General features: G+C 35.4%; 1 protein-coding gene across 1 annotated transcript in view; it reads right to left on the bottom strand.

Moving 5' to 3' along the window:
• ABCA10 (ATP binding cassette subfamily A member 10) overlaps positions 1 to 17986 on the bottom strand; it is a 59590-nt gene that overhangs the window by 28281 nt on the left and 13323 nt on the right. The window contains 11 exon segments of the mRNA XM_044745420.2: positions 1371 to 1569; positions 2808 to 2927; positions 3648 to 3787; positions 4677 to 4767; positions 6076 to 6214; positions 6458 to 6577; positions 6780 to 6955; positions 7316 to 7426; positions 8498 to 8556; positions 12695 to 12863; positions 17805 to 17952. Coding sequence (XP_044601355.2) covers positions 1371 to 1569; positions 2808 to 2927; positions 3648 to 3787; positions 4677 to 4767; positions 6076 to 6214; positions 6458 to 6577; positions 6780 to 6955; positions 7316 to 7426; positions 8498 to 8556; positions 12695 to 12863; positions 17805 to 17952 — 1472 coding nt within the window.

Here is a 17986-nt window from a genome sequence, read left to right on the forward strand (position 1 = left end):
GGATACCAGGAGCCTCAAACGGTCTGCTTGGGTAGTATTGAAGGGAAAGAAGTTTCACACTGTGGCCTCAAGCTTGCAATGTGCACAATTTCAAGTAAAACTTTAACTTTTATCAGCTATTTTACATATATTTTAATTTTCATAAAATTAGATGCAATATTTTAGCAAAAAATACGCTATTTTCGGATCATTGAACTCATTCCACCAACTCAAACTACTACCAAAACACTTCCAGGGGATCTTTCTGTTTCTCTGATAAGTACATGAGTCCACTCTTTGCACTAACTACTTTCTCATCAGACCCCAGACTCTACCTCCTTCCCCCTCACTCTCAGTCTCTCACATTTCATAGAAAAAAAAAAAACAAAGGAAGTTCATCAGATAGAAACTGTCTCTGGTCTTATCACCACCAAAAGAAAAGAAAACATCCACAGATGCACCCATCTTCTCATTCTTTCCATCTGTTGTAATAGGTGACGTCGTTTCTCCTATCAAGGGCCGGTCCGCAATACTGCTATGGATCCAGTCCCTTTCCACCCTCCCCAGACCTTGCACAGTTAGCTCATTTCTCCTTCATCTTCAATTACTTACTTTCATTCTACTAGTTTATTTCCATCATCACTGAAGAATGTTCTATCTTCCATTCATAAAAAAAAAAAAAAAATGACATTTCCTCCTGACTTCAATCTCCCTTCAGCTACTGTTCTTTCTTCTTCCCTCCGTGGTCAAGCATCTCAAGAGCTGTCTTCTCTTAGATCTTCTCTTGATAAGACCTTTAATGACTTCCTTTTTGCCAAATCCAATAGACGCTTTGTCTTCTGAACTGTTATTCTCTACCTCTCATTTGCTAATCCCTTCATATTTTCTAATCTTGGCTTAAATGTGGCCGTTTCAATAAGGTCAAGATGGACTACCCTATTTAGAATTGTAAGGCACTCCCAACTCCCACAAGTACCCCCTACACCTTTATTCTACTCTATTTTGTGTAACTTCTATTTTGTATAAACACCTATTTTGTAAAACCTCTATTTTGTATAAACACCATGAGAGCACGGATCTGTGCTTTTTTTGCTCATTAACATAACCAAAGCACCTAGAACAATGCCTAGATAACAGGCTTCAATAAAGATTTGTGATATAATGAATGAATAACATATTTTTAATGGACAATTATTTAATTGGTACTTTTCTCCATCACAAGGTAGTAAGTTTAAAGGCCTTGTCAGCCATGTTCACTACTGGACAATAGTACTATAAGCACTCAAAAAAATTTGTTAAATGAATGAAGAAATTAATAGACTTATTTTCTTTACATTTAAACTCTTTTCGTGTATATTGACTAGTAAGATTTAAAGTAGTCTGATACTTACAAGGACAAAAGAACTTTCCTCTCATGCCTTAACTTTAAGAAGCGTAGCCTTGCCATTGCGAGGACCTGTCGTCTCCAGAGAGTTCCGGTACTGACGGCCTTTCTCATTTCAGGGAGAGAACAAAGAGCCTGTTGCGTTTCAGACTCAATTCCAGTATCTCTCGTCACTTTGATTTTCTCCTGTTTCTGAGTGCCAAAATCTATAACCACGTAATAAACAATTATAATAGGCTATGTTATTTGCAATTTCTCTTTAGAAACTTTGAAAATTATGTTAGAATATTTGAAACAACTCTTCTAACAAGTTAAGCGACTGATATTCATAACCTATATTCAAAATGTTTCCTTCAAACAAATATAATAGACCCAGTTTCAACGAGCAAGTAAATTAACTGTTGAAGACAGTCTGGGCTTCTTGGGAAGCATTTCTTCTTTCATACCAATAGCAGCAGCTCTTCACTGAGGGGTTTTTGTAGAGCGAGTCTTAGGCAAAAGCACAGGCATAAATTTATATAGCCGGGGTTCTAAAAGCTCTCCTCTGTCATCTGCAATCTCTGCCACAAGATTAGTTCATCACTGATGATTGACATCTCAGCAAGTCTTTCAAGATACTGTGGTTTTAAGTAACAGAAAGTCCAGGAACTATCTCCTGTTCGCATCCCACATTTGGCTAATCACTCAACTTCTCTAAATCTCAGTTTTCTCACCTGCATCATGAAGTTACTATGAGAATTAAGAACAATATAATCCAACATCTGAGCACAATGGCTGGCACACGGTAGGCTCCTAAATTCTTCTAATTATTATTATTACAAAGTAAACTAAGGGAAGATAATACCTTATTTAGTTATCTGTTATTAATATATTAATTAGAATTAGTTTATTAGCTAAGTAAGAATACTTTTTGTATTTTTATTTTTTGGTGAGGAAGATTGGCCCTAAGCTAACATCTGTGCCAGTTCTTCTCTATTTTGTATGTGGGATGCCACCACAGCATAGCTTGATGAGCTGTTCATAGGTCTGCACCTGGGATCCAAACCTACGAACCCCAGGCCACTGAAGCACAGCACACAAACTTAACCACTATGCCACCGGGCCAGCACCAAGAGCACATTTTTATAGGGAATGGCAAGTAAGAGACAAAGCCAGAATTCATGACAGTAGCAGAGAGCTATTGATGATAAGGGGGAGGCGAGCAATCCAAAAGGATGTGACCATAACTGACATAGGAGGTGGACAAATATCCTAAAGTAATTTCCTGGCACCAAGCCTGATTATGTTAGATACAAAATAATTATGATATTTAAAAAAATTGACAACTCTATTTTATATCCACTACACATCCTAGGCAGAATTCCACATAAAAATCTACGAATATGAATTAATACATGGTCATTTTCTTTTTTCTTAATTTTCTGTTCGACACACATTTTTATACCTGGCTCATCACTTGCTGATTTGCCCTCTAGGTTCAAGAATACTTCATTTAGAGTCGTCATGGAAACACCATAATTCATTATGCCCTGGTCAGAACACTTATCAAGGTCACTGTAAAGATCTAAAAAGCAAATAGTAACAAAATGATGCAAATAAAATTGGTAATGAGTACAGTAAAATACTAATTTCTAAGGATTACTCAGAAGAGATGAATCTAAAAAATATTTTCATACTAGAGCTGCCACAACAATCCAAGGAAAACATTCTCATAAGACAATCTCTTGTCTTTCAAATTGATTTTATTATTTTACATCTTTATTGTGTTTCATAAGCTTTAAAATTTCTTGTGCCACTATGGCCATGTGTGTTTGTATAAGTATCTGTATGTCTATTTAAAAATTCACTAGGCATGGGGTAAATTATATTTTATTCTCTGTATTTTCCAACTTTTTTTTCTATACTGAGCATATTGTATTTATAATCAAAATTAAAATTTACAGACTCTATTGAACTGCTTCAATGTTGTAAAAAACAGTCTTATTTAATGTGTCTCTAGCAGAAATTAAAATTTTCTGCTGTTTCAGAAGAGATATTTCAAAGTTTCATTTAATGCTGACAAAGAGCAAATCTGGGTTTCTCAGTGAGCTACATTCATGGAAATTTTAGTTGCTCTCACACTAAAACCATGTATCTGGCAACACACTTCATCATGTTGGAAACGGGAGGCAAGGTAAATATTTTCATGGTATAAGCTTTAACACCCAACCGAGGGAAACAGAAAATGCAATCAGCACAGTCACAGACACTCAGCTGTCTTTTATGTGATCGTACAGTAAATTACCTGGAAATTTATTTGTTCTTTCCAAGGGCAAACTATACACAAGTTTTTCTTCACTTTCTGCTGTTAACTTGGCGTCAGGGACATGTTGTCTAATGAGGGATGTGATTCTCTCTGGATTGTACGTTTCATTCCTGTGTAAACTAATGTTTCAAAAGAGATAAGTCTTTTGAATTCTTCTCCAACACCACTGCTCATGAAAAAACAGTTTTTGATTTAAAAATTTGTACATATTCTAGGCAATCCTGCTAAATTCAGTAATGAGTTCCCACAAATTTGATGTGCCACTTCAAAGTACTAATTGGCAGCCTATTTTGCATTATCTTAAAGGGAAAAAATAGAGAACATCATAGGTCAACCCCAAACCCCTAATCAATTTCCTAAAATGTAACCAAAGCAAGTTAGAATTTCAGTATATATATATATATATATACACACACACAATATGTATAGATAGAGAGCAGCTTAGCGTGTAAAAATACATATATATATTAAAAAATCATGATAGAATGTAAAACGCATGAAACATCACTTCTAGATCAATGAAAAATTAATAAGGTTTTTAATAAATGGTTTCTTTCTGTGTAGCAAATGGCCTCCCTTAATGCCAATGACTCCCATTTACAGATCTCATTTGCTGATATGTTGTGCTTTCTAAAATGCCCCATGTGATATTCTGACATTTTATGAAGTAAATTTGGAATACAATTTCAGACTTTCAGCCAAATTGTTTTGTTAAAAATCATCACTTTCTTTTTGGGACACAAATGGAAATTTTTCCTATATCAATATTGGCTAAAAAATTTTATATTGAAAGATATATACACTTTCAGAAATTTGCATGCTTAATTAAAACCAAGAGATTTTCCAACAAGGAAATGTTAATGAGGGAGATATTTTGTACTACTTACTGTAAACCAATTTGTACCAAAAATTAGGTTAACTTTCTTATATCTCTAAAGGATTATGTGAAATGTCACCCCTCATATTGATACACCCAAATGAAAAACAACTACACTCAGAATACATTACCTTAAAAGATATCCAATACCCCACTTTCACTTCAGAAACAAAGATGACCCTGCATATTTCAACTTCCCATTAGACAGAAACACTTTCCTATCTGAGTAGAAAGTAAGAAAGAATAAATTATGTGAATTCCTTATATGGATATATTCTCTATTCTGGAGGCAAAAACACTATGAATACAATCACGATATAATTGAGTTCTTGGATGCAGCATCACCTCCCACCCCGATGCCTACCTTGAAGAAAGACTCATAAATGCACTGCATCCCTCACAGCCAACCCAATGGAACAAATATTGCAAGGATGGCCCAATTCTTCAAGTCTCTCTTTAACCACATAATTTGCTATGTATCTTTACAGTGGTTTCTCACCATAGGCAAAGTGACCTGCTCCATCCTTTAACACCAGTCTCCACCACGTGACTTACTTTGGCCAGTGGTGGGTTAGCAGACATTGGAAAGCAGACATGAAATGGGTTTACGCACTGGGGCTTGCTGTCCTGAGGCTCAGTCATCGCCCTGAGAACATGCCTGGGCTAGCCTGCTGGAAGACGAAACACACCTGGAGTGGGGATGAGTCACCTAAGTCACCCTAGCCAATGGCCACTTGACCACCACACACGTGAGCCAACTCAGTCAAGACCTGAAAATCTCTCTAGGTGAGCCCATGCTAAACTGCCAACTCTCCAATTCATGGACTAAACAAATGCGTATTGATTTAAGACACTGAGTTTGGGGATGGTTTATTACACAGTATTATTGAGGGAGGAGATGACTGATCCAAGAAATAAAGTACGTTTTACCTCAGGTATCACGGAGGAAACGTAACATAGTGTTACATTGCACACCAGACAGCAAAAAGTTTCTCTTCCTTCACTGAGTCCCTTTCTGACTTCATCTTTTCCAGATTCTTCCTCCACACACTCTCCTGGATCACTAAAACTGGTGTTCCCCATCTGCCACTATTTCCTAGGCAAAAACGTTTGTTCTATCTCATTCTCCAGGTTGCATCTTTATACCCAATACCACACTCAGGGAAGAAAGGATCCTCCTAAGAAGGCAGCAGAGTTATAAATTTAAAAAGAATTTTTCCCAGTTATAAGTTTTTTTTGACCAACACAAAGCTAAATATGAAAAGTAATATTGGCATTTCAAATTTTTAAAAATATACTTATGATTAATATAGACAGTCAAGAAAATTACAGACAACTAGATACATAAAGCATGGGCTTAAGAACTCATTAGGAGGTCAGAATTCTTCTGATCTTTGGAACGAAGACACTCAAATGGACTGCAAACCAGATTTTCTTTTTTTACAAACAGGTTATCAAATCCTTGTATTAAAATATTATCTCATATTAAATCCATAAATAACTAGCTAGAATAAAGAAACCAAGAATCACCAGCCAACATGTCAGCTTCATCCATGTACTGGGTACTAAAAAGGATCACACGATCTGTTTTCCGCTCCTTCAGAAGGTTCCAAACTTGGTGCCTTAAAAAAGGATCCAATCCAGCAGTTGGTTCATCCAGTAGCAAAACCTACAGAGGAGGAAATGTGTGAAAGCATCTTTCACTTCAGAGTGAGGATCTTCTGAAAGTAACATGGAAACCAAAGTAATTTTTAGATTCAAATATAGTCCTCAACTGAATCCCTATCAGGCTTGCATGATCCTTTATTATAAACTTTCTCTCACATTTGGTAATTAAAGCAGAGTGTGGACTTTAATGATGGTTTTATATCCTTCAATTCAAATCAATCTCAAAAACATTTTATTTTCTCACCTGAGGGTCTCCTAAAATGGCGATCCCAAAGGTTAGTTTTCTCTTCTGTCCACCACTTAATTTTTCAGCAATGACATCTTGAATGTTTTGTATGTCTAATTCCATCATAACTCTTTTCACCTATCAAAAAAAAACCTACATAAATACAAAATATTTTACTTTAAGCACTCTTACTCTTTAATAATGAGAAGAAACTTATTCTAGAACTTCATTGATTAAATTTTAATTATGAAAGAATGAAGTAATAGTTAAACAAAAACACGATCAGGAGCAAATTAAGTAAATTATTTCCAAAGCCATCAATTCTAATATGTTCACCTACCTCTTGTTCCACTTCCTTTGGCTGAATCCCTTTTATTTTAGCAAATAGCGTCAGGTTTTCTCTCACAGTAAGAAATTCAAATTGAATATTAAACTGTGGGCAAAATCCAGTGTTTTTTCTGATTTCTTCCATGTTAGTTATTTCAGAGAGTTGAGTATTATAAATAGTGGCTGATCCTATAAATAGAAATTTTAAAGTATTTAACACCAGGATAGTAACCCTATGCAGAGTGATAATATAGGATATTAGTTGAAGAAACATCACATTTTATAGTTGCATAATTAATACATTGAGAAATTCAGATTATTCTTAATATAAACATGAGTGTGCACAGCAATGCAAAGTATACATGGAATGACAAATAATAGTGGAATACAGGCTTTCTCACGAATTTATGTAAACATGAAATAAATATTTCCTGTTCTAAATTACTCAACTGTGTAAAAGGATTGCTTTAGAGAAAGATTTTCCTTTACATGATCAGGTTGAGGAACCTGCTTTATCAGCCAACTTGCTTTGTAAAATTGCTTTCTCACCTTCTGTAGAAACAGACAACCCACTAAGAATGTTAAGCAGTGTTGATTTACCAGCTCCACTGTGTCCAAGTATTGCGGTGATCTGTCCTTCGTATATGTCAAGAAATATGCCTGTTTTAGAATAAAATGTCAAAATTAGACTTTGGACTATTTTCAGATAGAATGGACCTTAAAAACATGGGAAGAGTAAAATGTATCTCAGCACTTCATTTCACTGGTACTCTAATATGTTCCCTATAAAATTATATATTTAATTATGTTCATTTATGAAGACAAAGCATCAATTTCTCCAGAGAAATTGGATCAAGACTGGGAATGTAAGTTTCTACCTACCCCCCTACCCCAAATTCTTTGAATATCAAAGGATATACACATTTAATATTAAAGAATAGGGCAGAAGCTACCAAGAATAAAACCAGAGTAAACAGAGTGTCTGCTTGCTGGACAAAGGAAAGCAATGTGACTTAAGAAATAGTCTCGCAGAGGCTCCCAGAGCTGGATACCGAAGGGCCAGGTTTAGAAGCAAAGGGGGAGTTTATTCCATATTAGAAGGGAGGGAGGACGGGTTAAAGAGAGGATGGTCAAGTCTGCCCTGACGCTGGTCATTGTTCTGTTTTGTATAACAAAAGTGTGGGCATGGTCTCTAGAGAGGTCTGTTGGGATCCAGGATATGTCATAGGCATTTTTATATATGTGTGCTTAGCACTTGACAATTTTTTCTTTAATATTTGAAAAATTATCTACCTCCATTGGAAAACAACAGAGAGTTCCATTAGCCTCCCAGAAATTTTGAGGGATTCTCTCAAGACAGAAAACATATGGAATTATATTGTGAGAGACTCAAAAATAAGGCAAAGCACAGCCCAAAACAGATAATGAAAAGTTCTATGAAAGTAAAAACAATTCCAGTGATACTCCAAGCTCAGTTTGATAAATTCAGGGCAAACATTATAAACCATCATAAGTAGTACAATCCTACTTTTTAAAAAATATTTTTTATATACATATATACATAGAAAGTGATAATATATTATTGGTGACTATCCCTCAGAGTAGAAATTTTTTTAAAAATTTTCTTTTTATCTATATTCATTCTCTAATTTTCTGCTACAACTATTTTATTTTCAGGGAAAAAAATTTTAATTAAAAACATCATCAAAACAATGAAGTTGTTCTCGTTACCTTGCAATGTTTGTATTTTTTCAGGCTTTCCGTTAAATTTTTTTTTAACATTTCTGATTCTGAAAGGAGATTAAGCAACATTGAGGTAAATACATTTTTGAATAACATAAATTATGTTAACTGCCAAAACTACAGTTCATAATTGAACCTAAACTTCACAATGTGAGACATCACTATCTTAATGGGATCCAAGGAGGGCAATACGCAAAGGCCACACTGCCCCCAAAAGAGATGTACACAGACCTGCTCATTCTCATCAAACTGGGCATTTCATATATTCCAGCTATTTCTCTAAGCTATCAAAGGAAGAGAAAGCTACAGTTGAAAGAAAGGAAGGAAGAAAGGGAAAGAGCGAGAGGCTTTCCTTCAGTCCTGCACCCTCTCTAGCTATTATTGTCTTCTTTCCTTTTACAGGCAAATTTATCAAAATAACAGTCTCTACTCTTGGTTTGCATTTCTTTACCTCACATTTATTCCTAACCTAAGACAACATAGCTTCTGACCCTACCACTCCACTGAAACTATTCTCAGCAAAGTCGTCAATGACATTCTAACTACGGAATCCAACAGACACTTTTCAGTCCTTGTTTAATAGGTCTCATTACTGACTTAACAATTACTCACTCTTCTCGCGAGGCTCTATTTCCTTGGCTTTTACCCTTTTGGTTTCCACATCATTCTCTCAACCTTTTTTCTCAGCACACTTTACGGAGTCCTTAAATTGGATTCTATACTTGACCAACTATTTTTCTTATTCTCAAATCTTTGCCATACAATATTGCCCACTCTCACTGCTTCAACTCTTACCTAGATCCTAATGATTCCCAAATTTGCATCTTTAGGCCTTTCTGTAAAGGTTCAGATTTATATATTCAGCTTTTCGCTATATAGCTGAACATGGATATCAAACTGAGTGTATTATTTTTCCCTCTAAACCGGTCTCACTTCCGTTCTCTATCTCAGTTGGTGTTTCCACCATCCACCCAGGAACTCAGACTAAATGCCTAAGAAGCATCCTTGATTCTTTCTCTCCCTCCCTCTGTCACCACATCCTGTGAGCTACGAGATTATTATAATTTAACCTCGTGAATTTATCTATATGATATATTTGAATTTATCCCTTTATCACTTGCCTATGACCTTCTGGTCCAGACTCTTTATCATCTCTCACCTCAACCAGGGCTACGACCTGTGTACTTGATTGTCAGTTATCCCCTTTGCATCAGTCCTAGCCCTTTCTCTTGTGCAGTGCAGAGGATACACCAGGGACTACATTTCCCAGAATCCCCTTCTCTGAATTGGACTTTGCCATTGAAAAGAATTTGGGCAAGCTTGGGAGGGCAGAAGTGAATAAAGGTCATTATTCTCCAAAAGTCTTGGAGGCCAGACACATGGGCAGACTTGAGGTTTGTAGCAGCTTCTCAGACTTTTAAACAAGTACTGCTTTGCAGCTGCAGGTTAAGAAAATTGGTGGGAGCTTTCCCAGAGAATCCTGACACTTGCAGAAGTTTGCCAGCAAACCTCAGGAGAACCACCCATTTCCCCACATCAGCCTAAGGTCATCACTGGCTGTTTCCCTGACTTTCTGGCTACAACTTTCTTGACCCTCTCTCTTCTATCCCTTGTACATTTATGAATTCCTAGTTCTTATATCAAATTCCTTTACTCTCACAATATTTCCAGCAACTCACTTTTCCTGACCTAACCAAGACTGACACAACCTCCTAAATGTTTCCATTTCTCCCATTGTGTCACCCTCAAAGCCATTCTCCATAAAGCTATGAAAGTGACTTATCAAAGGTCTGGTTGTCTAATTCGCCTCCTTAAAATCTCTCAGTGATTCTCCACACTATACAAGACAGTCTGTTCTTCTTAATTTGGCAAACAAAATTCTACGTGATCTGATTTAGTCCCTACCTCTTAAGATTTACTTCACCCTCTTTGAGCCTTGTACTTTGAGCTCAGAAAAGTCAGTTTCTTGTCATTCCCTAGACACATACATTGTTTCTTGCTGGCCTATGTTGCTCATGCCATATCCCCTGCTTGGAAGAAGCTTCACATGCCCCACCACACTTTATGTGACCAAAACATTTTCTTTCTGTAAGACTCACCCCAAGAGTCATCTCCTTCTGACCTTTTTCCACCACACAGGCTCGGCTGGATGATCCTTCTCTATGTTCCTTTAATTCTCTGTGTCCATCTCTACCGCTCCTTTAACTAATTATCTATTTAAGTGCCTGTTTTCCTCTAGACTCTGCACTTCCTGAGGTTAAAGACTGCCACTAATCATTGAATCCTAGTTCTAGCAGAGGGCTTAAAGAATGGTGAATAAATGAATAAAGTAACTAATTTGCCAAGAGAAACAGTCTGCTCCAGAATGATCAAAGAGGACCTGGTTTGAAGGATGTCGGGTCCTTAAGTATAGATGGAGGGAACGTCAAGGTAGATGACACGGTGTTCAGGTTTAGACAGGTTACAGCTGTCATATTTATCTGAGAGTATACTCAGTTTATCTTAAAGCATTAAGGACAAATTGAATCTAAGGCCAGTGAATAGGATGACTGGTGGCAACCACTTAGTTGGGAGACCTAAATGACCTCTCTTCATACCACACAACCGTACCCATCTCCATCGCCCACTGGATGAATATGAGTCAGAGTCAAGGTTCTGGGCATTTATTGAATTCTGTTACTAAAAGGTGAAATTTGGCCCGAAAAGGAGGAACTAATGTGTTTTTTTAGTCCTAATTTAGCTTGTTAAGTTAGCTAAATTTTCTGGTGTCAACATAATTACTATGAAAGTTAGTAGTAAGGAACATGATAAACTGGAATAGCTATCGAAGTCTTCACGTAGAAGATAGAGCTTGAAAGACTACTAACATGGTAGAATTGAGGCGTTCCCTCAACTCTAGGGAATAGAGTACTTTCTCTCTGAAGTGTCAGGTTATAGTTTTCTCCTTCCTGTCTTGTCTCCCTGCTCATTTTCCACTTTTCTCAGAGACTTTTGCTGATCACCTCTACCTAACTGTTTCAAAGTATGTGAATTGGTATATCTGATTGCATATATTTAGGATATTCCTAACAGCAAACATTGTTTGAATGTCTATTATGGGCTGGGGACTACTCTAAAAGCTTTACATAGGGTAGCTCATTTAATCTCGTAACAAACTTAGTACCATTGTGATGCCCATTTTTAAGATGAAGAAACTGAGGCACGAGCAAGTTAAGTAACTTAGCTAGGATCACACAATCAACAAGTGGCAAAGCAGGGATTCAAACCAGGTGGTTTATATCCATAGGCCACAATGTAATCACTATGCTTTATCTTCTCCTCAGAATGCACTTTTCAAAAGATAACCTCACATAAATGGAATGTCACTTAAGAGTATTTCTCAATAATCTCCTTCAAAAAAATAAGCAAACACCTAGGAAAATATGTGCTAAATTATGATGGAGTTAAGAATTAGGCAGTCATTGTCTATGTATCTTCATGGTTTCCCTTAAAATCTTTTACTGACACTTCTTGCTATATTATTTCTTATTTCTATGTCCTTTCAATCAACCAAACCCATATGGATAAAGATAAAGAGCCAACATTTATCCAGTTCTCATTACGTAACAAGCATATTTGCTTAATTATCTCAATCATTCTTTGAATTACCCAAGAAGGCATTATACTATGGAATTACATTACACATTTCTTAGAAATGAAGAAAATGAAGCTTAGAGAGCTCATATAGTTTAGCAAAAAGTCACAAAGCTGGTAAGTTATGAAGTCTTTTGATCTCAAAATTTCAATCCATACGTTCTCTAAAGGCAGATAGTCTAAGTTTGAAAAATGTGTGTGTATTATACATCCAAAATGCCATATATGTACATACGTACACATACACAACATATACGTGTGTATGTATGTACGTAGTAGAAGACAATGCAGAGAGGACAGTATAAATGGCTGGGAAAGAAAATAGAAGGTGAAGTACAAGAAATGAATAGGGCTACTGAATTTTGCTGCTGAGAGTATTTACTTTTAAAATGATGAATGAGAGAAATTTAAGGTGATGGTAGAAATACCTAAAAGAAAGGAACTTTCAAACACACATCATCTATAACAACATTTGATCTGTGCTTGGCCCTTTGCAGCGTAGTTTATCAAGCTTTTACCTATGTGTACGTAGTCACACAATTTGTTAGTTACCTTATGGCTTCTTTTCCGTGGAACTCTGGAGACACTGGTTCAAAAGAGCCATCAGAGAGATACTCAGGATTTATTTCATTCTCAAAGACTTCATGATAAGTATTTTGATGTTGGGACCAATATGAAGTCTTTAGGAAAAACAACGGTGAATGCCGGCGGCCGTCTTCATCTAATCAATCAAGACACAATTGCATATTGAATCACTCATACCACATCAGTAAAGAATGACTTCTGTCCTAGTGTAACTTAATATCATCTTTGAATTTAAGTTATTATGTTGGGAATTTATGTTTTTAATGTTAAAAGTAAAGCTTTACAGGGATATTAAAGTTAAGACAGTGTTTTAGTCTTTGATAAATTCTCAGCTCTGGTTCATAAAAATAGAAGAGCTTATCAAAGAAGATAAAGTTGTAATTTATTCCTACCATAGTATATGAAGAAATATTATTTTGATAATATAGAAAAATGAACATTGAAAATAATGAGTATATCAGTCCCTATAAATCAAAAGTCAACCTTTTTCAGAGCTCTAAGAATAAAACAAAGCAGAAAAATTAAGTTATTAAGAAAAGAAAGGTAGATATAAGGCTGGTTAACTGTTGACTTCTAGGAAGAGAGTATGGAAAAGAAAAAAATTAAAATTAAGGGATCAGAAGTGGGAAGCATGGGGAAAATTAAAAATGCATTAGAAAAATGAAAGAAACACAAATCAAACTGTTTCTGCCACATCTTTACATGTTTTATTTTATGTATTTTTTTCAACTAGATATACAGATAATCCTTTAACTTTTTATGACTTCATGAAATTATACAGCGATTTTCAACAAGAGATAGTTCATCTCATTCCAAGGCAGAAGGAATTGCAAGTATAATCAATTAAAAATTGCTTGACATTTAAATGGACTTATGTTTTAATGGTAAGAAAGGAGAATTACTAGAAAGTTCATCTGTGGATCTAAAGAATCAAAGGAAATAAAATGAGATGGTATTTTATCGATATGTCCATAAAACAAGAATTTATTTGTCATAGAGTAAGGAATTTAATAGATTTTTCAGAGTCTATAGGATAATTAAAAGAACACGTAGTTTTCACAAGTAATATTACATAACAAGCTGTTACTTAAAGCTGCTGTAATATAAAGGGATAAACCTGAGCAGGTACCACTTCAAAAGAAGAGCTGAAAGGAAGAGATCCAACAACGTGCGACTTCTGGAACTATGAAAACAAAAGTGTTGGAGACATGTAGATAAATATATGGGAAAGGTAGAGCTAGAAATTGAGTGTCTTTGAAAAGAAAAATGAAAAGAACAGTGTGTTGTGGCTTTTAGAGATATAATGTGAGAGAGCAGAAATGCTCAAAGATGAAATATGTGAAAACACCTAGAGCTGAACTAGCCAGAAAGAGAAATAACACTGTGAAAAAGCAAAGGAAAAATTTTAAGAGGGAAAAATTAAAACTGAGAAATAAATTCGTTTTATTTATAGAAATCATAGCATTTTTTAAAATATGTCTAAGATTGAACAAATTTTTTATACTCCTGTTTTGCTGCCAAGCAGTTATTTCCTGGTTAAATGGCATTTTATTTATGCCCAGTAGCCAAAGCCAGAAATGAGAGCCATCCTGATCTCCTCCCCGTCTCTCACTTCCTCCATCTCAGTGTAATTAACCACCAAATCAGATTGTTCCTATAACCTAAGTATCTCTTGGGTCTGTCCTCCCTCTGTATTACACTGACACCTTAATTGGGTCTCTTTCTCTCTCTGACATGGATTATTACAACAGTGTCCAACTGCTTTGAGCCCATCCTCCAAACAGCAGCCAGAATGATCCTCCTAAAACACAAATCTCAGCAGTGAAAAATCGTATGTGAACTATTTCAGTCTGTCTCTATTTCCTGTGGTTGTAAGGCTCTGCGATTTCTTCAACAAATAATATTTTTGAAAATAAACATATTGTGCTAATTAAGGACAATTAAAAAACTTACTATCTGTGCTGACCATCACTGCAAAAAAAAGAAAAAATATTTTCACTACAAAAATATAGATATAGGGACTGGCCCATTAGCACAGTGGTTAAGTTTGGCATGCTCCCCTTCAGTGGCCTGGGTTCTCGGGTTTGGGTCCCGAGCTCAGATCTATACTACCCATCAGCCATGCTGTGGTGGTGACCCACATAGTAAGTGGCGGAAGATTGGCACAGTTGTTAACTCAGGCCTACTCTTCCTCACCAAAAAAAGAAGACTGGCAACAGACGTTAGCTTCAGTCTAATCTTCCTCAGCAAAAAAAATATATAGATAAAGGCTATAATCTCATAATACAAAAGATAACTTCAAACTAAGGAATTAAGGTATATAAGCAAATTTCACATCTCTTTTCTCATTTCAACAAAAACAAGTGAAAACTTTGTTAAGGATCATCACCAATACTTGAACTGCCCTAAAGGACAGAATCCCAAATTCTGCGCTTGACCTATCAAGTGACCTATGAGCAGGCACGTACAGAGGGACTTAATTGGAGGTAAGCCTCAGAATCATTGGGATCTTTACATGCTATACCACCCTGTGCGTAGCATGCACAGTCATGTGTATTTCAAAAAAAAAAAATCTCTTGTAATTCTTGTTAGCTGGTTAATAATTCCTACGCTACAACCACATCTCACATGCAAACTATGTACCAGTTTTACCTAACAACTTTTAATTTCTTTTACACTACCTCGTTTCCCATTGCTGGGCACGCATGCTGTTTCTTTCAACTACAAAATCTTTTCTGCGTTGTTGTCCACCAGGTAAACTTACTTATCCTTTAAATGCAGTTGAAGTTCTTTCTTCCAAGCTTTTCCTGACCCATCAATATTTGACTTACCCTATCATAGAAACTTGTGGTATCCTCTCTTATCACACTTCCTACACTGCATTTAATTATTAATTTACATAAGTATTTCCAGTGCTAACTATGAAAGCCTTGAAGGTACAAACTGCTCACTCACATAGGCTTTAATAAGTAGTTATGTGTTAAATAGGTAGATGAAAACTGATATCAAATTAGTATCAATTTCATGGGAAATTCTTGGTTTGCTTTGGTTCAGAAAAAGAATTATAAATGTAAAAATATTTATATATGACCTACTCTAAAAATGTAGATTTGAAAGATGTTTATAAAGAATTGGATTGAAGAATACTTATTGTACCCAAGTAAAGGAAAGTGAGATTGAATCAGACTTACGTACAAACAAAAAGAAGGAGAAAGAGAAGGAGAAGAAGGAAGAGGAGAAGGAGGAAGAGGAAAAGAGCAAATAGTTGTTTAATTTGAACCTGAGGGAAAGAAAGGGCTCATTCTTGCATTCCTTCATTAAATATTTATTGAGAGTCTCTTGTGCACCATGTAGTCTCCAGATGGAAAAACACACATTGCTTGTCTTGAAGAAAGTTGAAATAGGAAGACAAATATCTGCATTTATTTAATGCACCAGGAATCTATAGAGTAACTACCATGTGCTGAACACGGTTCTAGATGCCTGGAGATACCAGTGAAATAAAAAGCAAATATCTCTTCCCTCGTGGGACTTCCACTCTTATAGACTTTTCTCTGACTTACAGATAAAAGACAAGAAATAAATAATGAATATAATAGACATTTAATTCTATGTAAAAAAGTTAAAGGAGAGTGTTAAGTCAGTTTCAAGACATTAGGATAGGACAAATATGTGATATGGCACAGAGTTGTGAGAGGGAAAATCCAACTTTGGAGTATTATAAGCTTATGCCTTCCTCTCTCACTAGAAAGAATTCTGATTTTACTTACTAGGTTCCTGGCCCTAGAGAGTAGAAACAAATTGATTTGATTTATGTTGCAAAAGGTAATGAACGATGGGTAAAAGAGATAATAAGAATTCCAAAAGGATGAAGACGATGAGAAAATAAAGATCCAAGCCTCAGTTTATTTGGGGACACTTTTAAGGGTTTAGAGAAAAGGAAGTTTTTAAGGCCCTTGCAATGTGTGTGAACGAAAGTGAGTGCATACATGGGGAGATAAGATACGGGATTTTAATTTCCATTTTGTGGGTTTTCAAAATGGCAGTAAACTTTTTCAATTATTTGGACACTAGAGTACTGATTCTTTGATTGTGACCTGTGCCAAGGCAAGGATGCATGTTAACTTGGTTTTATATGAGTTACACACATTATATGTTACTTTTTGGTTCAAAGAAGAAATTTCATTTAATTTTAAGAAATCATTTACCTATTAATGGAACCAATAAGAGGTATAGGTGATAAAACCCTAAAATAATAGTATAATAGAGATAAAGAACATGAAACAAACAAAAGTTGAGAAGAAAACTGTAACTATTTTTTAAATAGATACCTGAATTAGAAAACAGATAAAGGAAGATACCAAAATTAATATGGTGTGAAAAGGGTAGAAATATTCAGATTCTGACAAGTAAGAAGGAATTATGTATGAGTAAAATTTCCAGTTTTTCTATAGACAAAAGAGAATATAAGTATATTAGTTTCTGGGATTATATATGAATACTTTATAGGAATTTCATAATAATTATTTAAAAGTCATTTATGGAGTTTATTTTATTAATTTTTAAAACACTATAGAAAGGATTCTTGTTAGGCTGATCTTCCCACAAGAAGGAAGAAAAGAAGAGGCCATTCGTCAACTTTATATGGTGTTTCCTCTTTATGTTCTTGAGATTCAAAAGAAAAAGTTTGCTAGAGCCAAGTATTGGCAAGAACTATTGAATGAAGTATCTTACATCAGAGAGTTCAATTCAAGCACTAAAAAGCAGCATTAGCCAATCGCTGTTTTAGTTATTTCCTTTCCTCTCCCCAGCTAAAACACACACACACCCCGTACCTTCATAAAAGATAAAAATCAGAATAAATGCAAGTTATTTTTAATTAAAATGTTTTTACAAAATAGTTACGTTCAGACCAAAAAACAGTGAGACGAACAGGAAGAAATTCTATTGTTTTGAAACTTCTTCCTTTCTTCTGCAATCAGAAATGCTTGTTAAACCAAAGTAAACAAATATTTAGACATCACCTTAGAAGAAACAGAATTGCTTTAAATTCAACTTTAACCACACTATTACTTACCAGGCAAAACTCGCTCAAAATATAAGGTCAATATCAAACAGAGCAGAGTATCAAGTGCCAAAATGAAGAAAGTAACTATCATTGTGTACGCCTCTCCAGAGGGATCAGGAAAAATGGCACCAACCATGTGATAATCCAGATGCAAAATCTGAGATTAGAAAGAATAAAATAAAATAAAAGTT

Source organism: Equus asinus, chromosome 13 (genome assembly GCF_041296235.1).
Source record: "Equus asinus isolate D_3611 breed Donkey chromosome 13, EquAss-T2T_v2, whole genome shotgun sequence".
Lineage (NCBI taxonomy): Eukaryota > Metazoa > Chordata > Mammalia > Perissodactyla > Equidae > Equus > Equus asinus.